This window comes from Rhipicephalus microplus, chromosome 3, assembly GCF_043290135.1.
Source record: "Rhipicephalus microplus isolate Deutch F79 chromosome 3, USDA_Rmic, whole genome shotgun sequence".
NCBI lineage: Eukaryota > Metazoa > Arthropoda > Arachnida > Ixodida > Ixodidae > Rhipicephalus > Rhipicephalus microplus.
Genome location: NC_134702.1, coordinates 23376515 through 23390359, shown reverse-complemented (window position 1 = coordinate 23390359; position 13845 = coordinate 23376515). Strand labels below are relative to the sequence as shown.

The 13845-nt window shown below is 49.5% G+C and overlaps 1 protein-coding gene across 1 annotated transcript; it reads right to left on the bottom strand.

The window, feature by feature from the left end:
- Positions 1-1588: 1588 nt before the first annotated feature.
- Positions 1589-6837, bottom strand: LOC142803635 (uncharacterized). Its single transcript, XM_075889089.1, has 2 exons — positions 5918-6837; positions 1589-2333 (listed from the first exon to the last, which is right to left on the bottom strand). Exons 1-2 carry the CDS (start codon positions 6542-6544, stop codon positions 1980-1982), a joined length of 981 nt encoding a protein of 326 aa, XP_075745204.1. The 5' UTR covers positions 6545-6837; the 3' UTR covers positions 1589-1979.
- Between the last annotated feature and the right edge of the window lie 7008 nt (positions 6838-13845).

The following is a 13845-nucleotide window of genomic DNA, read 5'->3' as shown; positions in this document are numbered from 1 at the left end:
TCCTGTCCTGATGAAACCGAGCGGCGACAGGTCTACAACTAGGGCTTTACACTGTATGAGTTAAAAGTTTCCCGGTAGGTTATTAGCAAAGTTAAAAACAATCGCAAGGGGAAAAAACAAAACAAAAAAACACGTGGTTCAAGACTTCGATCTGACGGGCGTACCTTTCTCCCGAGCAGTGAGCCACCCTCCTCCTCTGAGCGAGGGAAGACGCGGGCGCCACACGTTTATTAGCGGTTCTCGTTATATTCTTTCGAACTCTATCTTCCGTTTACCTTAAGCTATCAAAATTATTCTTACACGGAAAAAACCGGACTGTTGTGTTTTAAAAGAAGATATTAGCTATTTTTCGGTGGCGTTTGTAGCTCCTTTTGAAAATTTGTTTTAATGAAATGAGCTTTTTGCTGATTACCACCTTAATTAAGGGCCTAGAGTGTACGGCATTGGGCCTCCTGGTAGCCTATGGGGTGCGGTTTATTATTATATTAAGCGGACAAAATTTAAATGCTTTTGCAAGGTGATATTACCAATTTAATGTTTTTAGTGATTAGGCTTAATTTTGATTGCGGAATAACTCGGGAACTATTAAACCTAGCCTGATCAAATTTCAGTAGCGTCAGGTCTACCCTAAGGACTTTCAACTTTATAAGTAAGAAGTTTCCCGGTAGAATATTAACGAAGCTACAAGCGATCGTAAAAAACACGTGGTCCGACTGTTGTTGTTTTCACAGATTCACACTGTTTTCCGCTCCTGAAATTTAAAATTTTCGTTTGTAATAGCAGTATTTGTAGCGGTTGAACTCCTTGTATCTTCACGAACAAATAGACACCACTCTGACCCTCCTAGAACCAAAATTGCTAAAGTTATAGGTAGATATGTGCAGAGCTCACTTACCCGTGCTGCTGACGCGGCCAGGTCTAAAGAGCATGATTGCTAAACGATGCATGGTTTAAACTTTGACGCTATTTTTCATCATCTCTTCTTATCCACATCCGATCTTTTACCCCTTCCTATAAAATACTATACAAGGCTACGCCATGCTTTACGCTCTCTGCCCCTTCATGTCACTGATCCCCGCAGGTAGCGGGTTCGAATCCCGGCTGCGGCGGCTGCATTTCCGATGGAGGCGGAAATGTTGTAGGCCCGTGTGCTCAGATTGGGTGCACGTTAATGGTCAAAATTTCCGGAGCCCTCCACAATGGCGTCTCTCATAATCATATGGTGGTTTTGGGACGTTAAACCCCACATATCAATCAATCAATCAATCAATCGTGTCACTGATCCTCGCCTTCATTGCACTTCCCCGCCACATTGCTATTTCATGTGTTTGTGCATGGCAATGCTATGTTAGGAGCAGCTTATCATGGGTGTCAGCAAGGGGGTGCAAATGAGTACTTGCCCCCTCTCCCATCATCCCACATCAGCACCCCCCCCCTCCAAGCTACACCAGATACCTCTCCTTCCTCAGCCGCAATGTAACACAGCCCCCTGAGACAAAATACCTGCCGCAACCATGCTTGGCACGTATCCGCTTTCGATGCCACATACCCATCCAGTTTTTTTCAAACACTTGCCATCACGTCCATCTACCCCAACAACAATGCCTAATGATTTTTAATGACGGAACATCAGGCTCCTACAGACCACCGCCAAACGCTCACTGCTTTGTCTTCAAGCAGCAGCAATTTGTTACCGCATGTGGAGTCCGTTGTTTTGTTCCAGACCACAACGCCCAAAAGCCGCGATATTCTGTTTCTCGCTTTTCGAGGCCGAGGAGAATTTCGGTTTGATTTTCGAACTTGTGCCCAACGTCGTTCGCCAAAACCAGCTGCCATAAGTCCATTCTTCCCAACTTTGCCATCAAATGCAGCTTAGATCAATTCAGTATGCAACTTGGTCAAACTAATTCACAACCTCGCTTTTACGGTTCCCGATAGTAGTTAGCCAGCGCCTCCGAAGTCCGCGAACGCCCCGGAGTTCACTCTAAGTCGGGGCAGTCCTCTTCGATGTGCACGACGCGCGCGGTGACCTGTCTATCGCGCGACGAACCTCGCGTCGACCGTGGCGGTGTTGACGGCTCCTCGAAGATGTGCACGACGCGGGATGACGTGCGCCGGTTGGCGGCGCCAACGTCGTCCACGATCCGTATCGTCTGCATGGCGGGACACGGCTCGGGGAGCAGTTGCTCGCAGCGCCGACCACACGACGAAGACGAGTCAGCCCGGATGCGCACTCCGGCGAAGTTGCCGCCACCGCCACCACCCATGGCGCTGCAGGTCGTCACGGTCGGTGGCTGGTAGCCGCCGTAACCGCCATCGCTGCTGCAGATAATCTGCAGAGAAAACACAGAGGTATACACGTGTCAGTCAATGTGATGGCTGTTATACGAACACTATCAGTGGTTTCCACCGTCAGCGTCCCCATGCCGCTCTCTATATGTATATGTATATGTATATGTATATATGTATATACAGCAGAGGAGATCATGGGCCAGAGCCCAAGCAGCTTATACACGGGGCCTTGCAAATAAACGCCGAACCAGATCATTAAATTTATTTTGCACTGGTTGTAGGCATGATTTCCTGAAAGCGAATTTACAGCCGGATACCGCAGACGTCCTTCTGCTTGATGCAAAAGCAGCCCGTTTTAGTGTCAACTCTAGCCTGCATCACAGGAGGCGTCCAGAAGTGATGCCATATATGCATCGCATATCCCACAGCCTGACAAAGATAGCCAGTATGGGCACGATGCGCCGATGGCCTTTACCGTCCCGCGTAAGCTGGCTGGGCTTAGTCCCAGAAACTCCTCTGGTGAGCAAAAAACCGGCAGTTGTAAGCACGTTCAGGATGCGCGACTGCAGCGTTGTCTGAGAGATGCAACACTCTTGTGGGAAATCTTATTTTGACCAAAGAGGGCACTGCGTGAACGAATGTGCAAGGTAACATGAGCTTTCAGTCAGAAATAACGAGAACGCGCATTTCACTGCGCATTGTGAAGCTTACACGTGTTTATTGAAAGCATTAAGATGTTGCATAGGAGCAGTGATACCAGAGCCCGTGACTTGAATGATTGAGGATTCTTATTATACATATATATATATATATATATATATATATATCACGCGCACTGGGACAAACATGCAGAGTACGATGATGGCACGAGCACTCAGCTGGACCCGGCTGATGTGCGCCACGTGCTCGGTACTTCTCTTGAAGAGGAAGAAGAAGGCGGACGTCTGAGGTGTTCGGCCGTCACGTTCTATGACCATAGACCCTTTGAGTTGTGGGCACATGTTCGCCCTTTAATAAATACGTTTTATTACACCCCCGAGTCCTTCAACATCGTTACATTTCTGGTGGACGTGCTGGGTCATGAATCAAAGCCCTACTAACGCAAAACAGCGTAGCCCCGACTTCCAGCGAGTTGATCCTGTGGAGCTGACACCTGTGCATCAGAGGAGCAGTCGCCATTTTCGAGGTGATTCACCAGAATTCAGTCCACTCCACTTCACGCCGAGGGGAACTCAGTCAATGGACGCCACCACCATGACAAGCCAGGTAACACCGGCACACGTGGTGACCAATCAGCCTCACCAGCCACCAGTATTTCATAACGACTCGTATGAAGACGTAGAAGATTGGCTGAACCTCTTTGAGAGAGTGGCAAGTTTGAACGGTTGGGACGAGAGAGAGAGAAACTTCTCCGCGTATACTTTGCTTTGGAGGACTTTGCAAAGACGTGGTATCAGAACCATGAAACCTCCTTTACGACCTGGGGTGAATTGCGGTGACAAGCTCTCGCTAGTTATGCGAGCACGGATCGCAAAGAAAAGGCGCAGGCTGCACTTGAAACCAGAAACCAACTCACCAACGAGAGTGTCGCAATGTACATTGAGGACAGGATCCACCTGTTCAAGCGCACAGATTCCCATATGACTGAAAATAAGAAGCTACGCCACCTCATGCATGGGGTGAAGCAAGAGCTAATCCCTGTTCTCGTCCGCAACCAACCACGAACAGTTGCGGAGTTTCATACGGAAGCGACAGCCATCGAGAAACCGTTAGAACAGTGGGCTCGACAGTACAATCGGGACATAAACTACGCACCTGCCAATGTCTTCTCTGGAGGCCAGAGAAGTGACATGGACGCCCTGCGAGAACTCATCAGGTCGGTGATCAGGGAAGAGCTCAGCAAGTTGCAAGCACCTCACACTACAGCAACACTGTCTGTCGTCGACGTAGTACGAGATGAACTGAGGCAGATAATACGTGAGTCGGAGCGTGAGCCACAGCAGATCCAAAGCATCCCAACGTACTCTGAAATACTCAGACAACCCGCGGCGCACACCAATGCAGCAGTTGCGATGGCAACTGCTGCATTGCTCGTCCACTGGAACCGACGGCTACCTACCTGCCACGAGCTCGTAGTGTAGCTCACTACGTGGATCAAAGGCCCCGGAAAAGTGACATCTGGCGTGACCACGAGCGCAGGCTTTTGTGTTTCCATTGCGGGGAATCAGGTCACCTGTATAGGTTCTGCCCTTACCGACAGGCAGGATTAAGGGGCTTTCCGCGTTAAACAAGCGCAGGCTTTAGATTATTCGGTGCCGTCTATGTCTGACTGTATTGTTGATGTGCCGCCGTGCCATGCAGCTTGACCAAGACCAGCGTTCAAATAAGCATTTGGCTTCGACTAAGAAATGCATCTTATAGCGCACTGAAGGCTAGAAAAAAAAAATCTCAACGCGCTCAATAAGTGTTGCGCTTCATGCCAATCGACTGACAATGTCGGCCGAAGCAGCGATCCCGAAATGAACTCTTAGCACACTGCTACAGCCATCCCCATCCCCTGATATCTTTAAAATGGCGACTTTTTATCTGCAGTAAGGTATCATACAATAAAAACTGTTTTGTGTATCGACTTATCTGCTAGCCAAAGTGACAGTAACCCCGAGCAGCCCAAAAGCATTGCAGATCATTTTAGTGCGGTAAACAAGTTTCCTGACCGTTCATGGCTTTCGTAGGTTGTCATCGTCACAGTCATGGTTGGCAAAAAAAAAAAAAAAACAACTTCTAATGCACTGACATTGCGCGGTGAGGTGCTTTTTTTCAACGGAGCAGTACAAAAATGCGCGCGTGCTGCTGCTGACCCGTGTGGTGCGTCGACCAGAAAGCCGTCGTATCCCACAGTTCCCTGCAATTGCCCATTTTACCGGTCACCCATTTACGGTTGATAACGGCGGGGGAAACAGTGTCGTCACTGAGGGCGTTGTCAAAGAGATCAACAGACGTGCTGTTTGGTGCATCGGTTTTGGTTTCTTCAGCTAAATTAGGCTCATCGAATAAACGAAAAAACTTTGACCTTTTTCAGTCTTTTCGTCTTTTTCTGTCCTGCCGCTTTCGTAATGCGCCCATACCACCTAGACCAGATGTCGGTCCTACTTTCCTTAGCCCCCATTCCAGACGACGCCGACAACACGAGCATTATAAGTGCGCGTTTTCTTCCTCCATACCAGAACCTAACACCGGAACGAGATAAGCGTGTTGTTCTCGGGATCTATAGCGACCACTGAAAGATCGACGCTTCAGACCAAATACGGTGGAAGATTCGCTTCAGCTAGCGGCAGATTCCTCACGGAGACTAGCGGCAAATTTATAAGAATAATTGCTGGGCTTTTGCGTTCCGGAACCAGAACATTATTACGAGCGACACCGTATTGGAGGACTCCACAAATTTCTACCACAGAGGGTTGTTTAACGTGCGCCCGAATCTACAGGTAGACGAGCCTATGATACACGATCCCACGACTTGTGATCAGCATCAGTGCCGGTGAATTCACGACCGAGAAATTCGTTTTCAACGGGTTGCAAGAATTCCCATCGGACACGGTGTACTACAGAGCAAGTACAGACTCACCTGCAGACCGGGAGGGCTACACCCTCTGCTAGAAGGCGCAGGTAAGGCACGGGGCTGAACCATGACCGGATTCCCGGGCTGCTCATTGATGACGGTCACGGATGTCAGACCGGGTGCTGTCTCCTGGCCGAGCGTTGTCTCGAAGCAGATGGGCAGCCGCTTGTTGGCCAAAAGCGACAGCGGGTCGCAGAGGCTTTTTTTCAGCTTGTCAATGTCAGGGGGCGGGCTGCCACCGGCAGTGGTGGCGGGGGCGGCTGCGGGGGCAGCGGCGGGTGCGGCGGCGGCGGCGCCATCTGCAGGGGCGGCGGCCTTATCCTTACGTTCCTTATCACGCTTCTCTTCTTCTTCCTTGGTCAGCGGTCGGCCAACGGTCACCTCGAGACGGCCATCGGGCGTGATGCGCCAGTCGAGGCGCGAGCCCTTGATCTTCGGGGGCGCTGGCATGCCGATCGTCTCCACGGGGCCGCAGTAGACTCTAGTGAGCGAAGACTGGCACGAAGGCCCCATTGGTACCATCTGCGACTGCTGCCCCGACGGGTTGACGGCGATCACGCGCACGCCTTCGTCCATGCAGGCCACGTCATTGGGATCGCCCAGCGAAATGACGCGAACGGACCTGCCTGCCATGGTTGGGACTGCTGGTGGTTCTACCTACTCTGCGGAGGACAACCGGAAAGCGGCCTTTGTGGCAGCCGCTCGTTCTCCTCTACGGATGGGCGCGCACACGTCACGGGGGGGGGGGGGGGGCGTAATTTCGAGGTCAGAACATACGGTCACCGAAAGAAGGCCCTTTTCAGCTGGCTACTTTGCGACTCCTCGGCAGTAGCCATTGCCGAGCTCCATCGGCAAGACGACGGCCTGCGGCTGCTGGTCCCTGCGAAGAACGCGAGCACGAGCTCTCGCGCGGTCGGTCATCGCGGTTGATGTACTCTGTTGGAGGAAGAAGATGTGGCTATAGAAAAAACCAATTTAACCACAGAAAATGTTCTAAATTTTGGTGCCTCTGTTTTGGGAAATTGCCACAGAGATTCATTCGATGCGGTGTGTAATTTTATTCACGGCTCTAAACGTTTTTCAACATAAAGCGCACGTTAACAGGTACTAAAAAAAAAAGACGGGTCAAAAGGTAATTTTCAAATCTGGATAAATCCGTGACATACCAAACTAATCGGGTTTGGCAAAACCAGCTGTCTGGTCGGCTCCCAAAATCAAGGTACAGCTATTAGTGTCTACTTTCTTGTTGATTTTTTCTCACTATCTGAATCTCTGGTTTCTTTCCTTTTTTTAATATACTGTCTTCACTCTACAACTCCCCCCCCCCCTTTTTTTTTTCGTTGTAAGCATTAGTGCAGTTATCGTCCATATGAGACTATAGGTTCACTTGGCCAATCCCCCAGTGTGGGTATGAGCCATGAATTCTAGGCTACAAACAAACAAACAAACAAACAAACAAACAAAAACCATAGTGATTTGTCCTTCATTGTAAGACTAGAAGACTATAAAACAACGGTGCATATAACAATTTAGTATTCAAGCTTTCTATTTCACCTAAACCTTCAATTTACTTCAAGCGCTATGGTGCAGTTACTTATATTCCTCCGTCATGCGAGGCTGACTATTCTTACACAACACGCTACTACACTTGTGGTCGGTTTCTTATGTGTATTGTTCGTTTACATTTTTTAATTAATACCAGCTCATGACTTAACAACCCTCCCCTTTCCCTCTTTCAGTTAATTTGTCCCATTAAGAAAAGGAATCATCATCGTCACAATCTTCTCATACGTGCGCTTCGTTGTGTTTTGCAGACGCTGCATTATCTATGGTCAACATGCGGCACCCGGATCCATGCATTTCACCTGAGTTTGCATTGCCGAGCATCCGCGGCCGGTTACCATGCCTGATTCTTTTTACCGCTATCGTTTCTCCCGCTGAAAAAGTAGGGTGCACAGGGTGTTTCTTTCTTTACAGCCATGAAGAAAATTTTCGTATTCTATTTCTGAAAACACAAATTTTCCCCTTGTCAGCAAAACTTTTTTTTTACTTCGTTTTACTGTAATTTGTGGGCTTGTATCGGGTAACGCTGAAGTCAAAATAGTAGATGCTCTGACGTTTAGTGATGATAATTAAATGCTTGTGTCGTTAATTGTGACCAATTTTAGCGTCCGCTCACCATGGTGGTCTAGTGGTTATTATGCTCGATTGCTCACCCACAGGTGGTGAGATCGCATTGCAACCACGGCGGCCGCATTTCCGAAGGAGGCAAAAATTCTGGAGGTCCGTGTACGCGTTCACGTTGCTTCTTCACGTTGAAGAACCCCATGTGGTCTAAATTTCCGGAACCCTCCACAACGAGGTCTCTCATAATCGTATAGTCGTAGGCACGGGGGCGGGTGCGCAAGGACGGCTTCATACATTAACATAACAAGGAAGGGGCACTGCTTCTGGGGGAGGGTGCAACGTCTGCCTCATACTGATTGTTGGCCTAGTGGGTACTAGGCACACTCTAAAGAACACTCTTAAAGGAACGCTTGTGCTTGTCGTTGAGTGTTCTTTTACTTTGTGTATGTGTTATTTGCGGCCAGAGCATGTCCGCCCCATACATTAACGTAATAGAGAAAGGGAAAGGGGGGCGCGGCGACGAACCTTAGTTCCCCTGTTCCCCCTAAAAGGTGAACCCTGCGCTCGCTTATGTTCATAATCCTATACCGTGGTTTTGGGACGCACGTTAAACGGAGCAACTATTATTAATTTTTGCAGTCCTTCAAAATGAGCGCTTTAAAGGCCGAAGTTGCAAGAAACTATAGCGTCCCGCACCGGGGAGCGCCCAAGACGTGCGCTCAAGCTGTCGTGACGTTTACAGCGTACTTTTCAGACCGGGGCCCCAAGCACAGTAAAAAACGAAACGTCAGCACACGTGCAGCATAAGATGTGTCTCTGAAGGATTATCTCCGCGTGTGCTGACATTACACCTTCTATGTTAATAGATGAGTTTGTGCTGTGTTTCTCCCTTGTGGTCGCCCTTTTTTTTTTTGCACTGAAAACTCCTTTTTCAGGGGTCACCACTTTTCCCTTGAGGGATTCCACTTGGTTATTGTGTTTTACTCCATACTAAGTGTGAAGAGAGTAAACATTTACTTCGCCGTACAAGACGAGTTCTTCAAGATGGAGTCTAACAGTGCTGGCCAACCGCACGAACTTTAACATATACATGTGCAGTTTGAAGGCACATCGTAGTTTTTTTACCCGTACATATCCGACATGCACTCCTCGTACATATACGAGGAGGGCATGTACGAACAGGAGGCGCAGCGCTTATCCACCATATATAACATGAAATGCAGAACAATTTAAAACGTAGCTGACGTGGCCATTCAGCACAACCTTCAATCGTCCTCCAGCTGAGACCTCTCGGAGCCTTCGAGACTGCCAGAAACGTCGACGTAGACGCTGGCCACGTTTTCAGTCGCATTGACCGCGGCTGAGCGGGTGACAACGTTAATACGGCACGGACCTCCCGATTCGGCCAAGCGTCGCGCGAGTTCCTCCACGCACTCGACGCACGGCTGCAGCGTAGGCGTTTCGTCCTGTTTGGCGGCGTAGTCCGGAACGCTGATACGTCGCCTCACAACGTACGCAGGTAGCGACGGGCGTCGGGGAACGAACGCACTTCGTTCAGGTCCTGCCGGTGGTATATCGACAAGACGCACCGAAATGGCACTGGGCTGACGCGTTGAGGGTGTCTTCTTCACACCTAACGTCACCTCGAAGCTCACTGGCGCACGAGGTCCGAGTCTGAACGACCACGTCTTCTCAGGCTTCTTGGGTTCTGTTTTGCTCCCGCATCCTTCTGAAGGTGTCACAGAGGTCGAGGCACCGGCTACAGGCGTCGTGGGGGCCGGCGTACTATTCTTTTTCTCTTCGACAGCCTTCTTGCTCGCGTCCCGCTGATCAGACGACGCCTTCGCTTCGACGACGTCGGCCTTTTTGGCCACGTCCTGCTGGCCCAACGGCGCCTTCGTTTCGACGATGTCGGCCTTTTTGGTAACGTCCTGCTGACCCAACGGTGCCTTCTGACCAGAGGTCGACGCCTGCTTGGCAGCCTTAGCTCGCTTGGCCTCTTCTTCTTCGGTCAAAGCCGGGCCAACGCGTACCTCGAGGTGGCCGTCCGGCTGGAGCTTCCACTCCAGACGCGTCCCAAGGACTTCACGGCCGCTTCCAGTTACCGCGACCTGCCTAGTTTCCGGCACTTGACAGTATATGTTCGTCACAATCGAGCCCTGGCTCGAGTCGGATTTCGCAAAACAGAAGCGGGAAGGAAACCTTGGCGGGGGTGACGACTGCTGGTGGGAAGTGCAAGGTTCTGCGGGGAGTACCTCGACCTCGAAGAGCTCCGTCTCCTGCTCCGGCGGCCCGGGCGCCTGCTCTGCTTCGTCGGTCATGGAGACCAGGCGAACAGCTCGTACCCTAGTCGACATTACGAAGTTCTTTTGCCCCCTTAGTGCTTTACGCGCGTTGACTGAACTAGCCACCGACACACGTATTGCGGGTCGCTGCGTCTCGTTGCGGAACCGTGCTCGTGGCGGGTGGCCATATTAAGAGGGATTTCTTGTGGCTTTGGTTTCGACTACCAAAACCTGCTTTATTGACACCCAAGGATACCTTTCCGTTCCACGTATATCACACTCACTAATAAAATTAGGTGCTTCATTCGGCAACCAAGCATTCATCAAGCAAGCATTGACTGAAATATTTTCTGATAGGCGTAGCGTACTTGAGATTCTGCAACGCGATGCCTAGAGAGCCCATAGAGGGCGCATTCGTCGTGCTCACTGTAAAGGGCTTCATGCTATAGTGCACGATGATGGCACAGAGTTTTTCAAAGCAATGGGGTTTAGGGACAGGGAGGGCAAAATAGACTTTAAGCGGGTAGAATTAACTAGAAGGAGGTTATCTGATTGGTGGCTAAAGTCAAAGCGCGAGTGAAAATTAAACCCTTCACTGCAAAGTACTGTCCTCAACTTTACTATTTAAAGAAAAAAAAGAAGATAACTCTAGTTGTTGGTTCACTAAGTATTACGGCTAGGTGGCGTTAGCCACCGCCCGATCTAAAGGGTGCAGTCGCATCAACCCATCCATACATCCATCCTAATAGACCTTTATTTTTTCCTGTTTCACTCTCTGGCGTTTTGGCAAGTGGGTGGTGCACTGCGGGCATGGAGTTTCATACAATAATACCTAGAGGGTAATCTAGCGCTGCCATCATGTACCGCCATGGGAATTATGGGAAGTACAGGCTTCGGATTGGATAGGGTTAGCTATAGCCAACTGTCTACAGGCTTATTAGGGGCGAAGCTCCTTATTCACCTTTTCATAAACGCCTCCCTGGGCGCCGCCATAGCCCTCCTTGTGCTGTGCAAATTGGCGCGTCCCCTCGAAAATGCACTGGCAACGCTGCACCCTTAGCCTTTGTACTCCCGCGCACAGCCCATCATGGCGATGTTTTTTTTTTCCTTCCTGTGAAAAGGTGTATAGCGGCACCCGTTCGTCCCTCATAGCCGTTGTAGTATGTAACAAGCATAACATTTTGACCTCCAAGGTGGTGCCGGTGGGAGATTTCTTCTTTGTGTTGTTGAACAATAAAAATAGTGCTCAATGCACATGCCCAAGGCTGCTAATGGGGAATGATGGACAGAAGCATTTGGCTTTTAGTTAACGCGCACGCTGCAACCCCCATTAGCAACCATTGGCATGTACATTCAGCACTACCTGACAAGAAAGGGTTGCTACGTAGTACTCGCTGGGTGTAACCTCCTTAGTTTTAGAAAGGTTTAGCGAGCGTTGAGCCGCAGTGCCATGAATACAATGAACTAGTATATACCATGAACTCGAGGTGGTTAAAAGTGGGAAGTAGACCCGAAACGCAAGCCGTAAGAAAGTGTGCGTGTGCTACCTCTCGTTTAATCCTTGGAATGTCCGCTGGATGGCGGTGCTTCTATATGGGGAATACATGATGAAAAGATGCGAGATGGTGGTACTTGGAGTGTTGAATAGATGGACGAACGGACACACAGACAGATGCATGGATGGACGCATGAACGGACGCAGGGGCGCATGCATGGACGAATGCAGGGACGGACGCACGAACAGACGCACGCACGGACGAGCGGATGGACGCATGGACGGTCACACAGACGGACGCATGGACGGATGAAAGCAAGAAAGAGTGGACGGACGAATGCTTCGCCCCACTCCATCATTCACTCCGTGGATATGCTGCCAATTTTTTAGTGCTCACTGAAGGACATCCCAAAACAGTATGGCATCCTTGCAGCTAACCGCAATGCAGAGCCCACCACCTCTTCAAGCACACACTTCATTCAAATGGCTATACATATCAAAACATTTACGACGAGCTAGACTTTAGACCGGACTGGTACTCCATCTTAGAAAGCTGTTTGACCTCACCCCTTTCTTGTTTGCATAACACGATGTGAAGAATTCTCGATGTGGAGAACTCACGCTGTGTTAGCCATTGAGTGTTAGCCATGAGTAACGCTTGGGCGCTTATTTTCGCCATTTGATTGTACTTTTTTGTTTGCTTGATTTTGTCTTTATTACGCAAATACATTATTAAATACCATAAAAAATACCATGAAAAAAAGCATCAGCGTGGCTCAGTGGTAAAATGCTGGGCTGGCGCCTAACGGACCCGGGTTCGCGCCCCACTGTGTCGTTGACTAAGTCTTTCTTTTTAATTTCACACGATGTGGTTACGGACACCGGCGGCGGTGGCGGACGACTACGGCGCCGCGCGTGACCCGAGTTTTGATCTCATAATAGTTCTCGCTGTAAAAAGTTTTGAGGGCCATTTGACAGGGTGACGAACGATTCTGAGAGCTCAAGAAATATGCAATAGCAAATACGTGAAACAACTGTATCAACAATTTCTCGCTCAAATAAAACTGTGATGCACTCGCGTATACTTACCTCAGTAAGAGATCTTGCTTGTAGTTTTACGTTCTGCTTCTTCATTCTTGATCTGGACCTGGTGAACAGCTTCCTGGGTCGGGACGTCCTGACTGCCGGAAGTCAGAGCAACAGTGAAGGAAATCACGAGGTGGTCACGGTGGTCATCATGAGCTTGCTGGAAGCGGATGCTGGACTATGGTGGACTGGTGGACTTCAGTGGAAGGCCGTGGTTCTTGCCCTGAAACACCCATTTGCACTCCTGTTTACGCGGACCTGTCACGAACCATTTCTCGCGTCGAACAGAAAAGAATACAGCATTTATGGACACTCATGCGAAGGCATTACATCTAGTCTGTATCCAGCCTGAAGTGTATGTACGTTACCGCACAGAATAAGTCACGCTTCGGTAAAGACCGAGCCCAGTAGGAAACATTTCAAGGAACTCGCGTCCATCTCTTCAACCGCAGTTCGCGGTAAGCCACGTGGCGTGCTTGTGGTTTTATTCTTCCTGTGTTTTAACAGTATATATATGCTCTGCTTCTATACAGTGATGTCAGTTGTTCTTCACTACTTTTTGCTCACAGATCGACGTGGGACCATCTCATACTGCCGCTTCGCAAGCATCGTTAAGATATACTCTATGCCCTTGCTGCACATTCCCTGAATGCGTGAAGTGAACGCACACATTTGGAATCGCAGGCCTCAGAAAAGGATTAACTGTGATGAAGCACTGCGCTGACAGTGGTACCGCTTGCAACCGGACTGGAGCACGTTAGAAGCTGCTTGTACAGTACTCGTAAAAGAGGCAAAACAAGTGTCTTATTTACCTCGTTTCTGCGTCGTCTCCTTTGCAAAGCGTCAGCCGATGTCCCTACTGTCAGTCCTCGAAGGCACGTGATCTGATGCGGGCTTTGGCTGACACCTTGTTGGAAGTGATAGAGCTACGATTCTGCAGA

Coding starts and splice junctions, on each gene's coding strand:
- LOC142803635 (XM_075889089.1), bottom strand. CDS start 6,544: ATGGCAGGCAGGTCCGTTCGCGTCATTTCGCTGGGCGATCCCAATGAC. Junction 2,334..5,917: donor GTAGCCCTCCCGGTCTGCAG/GTGAGTCTGTAC, acceptor TTTTCTCTGCAG/ATTATCTGCAGCAGCGATGG.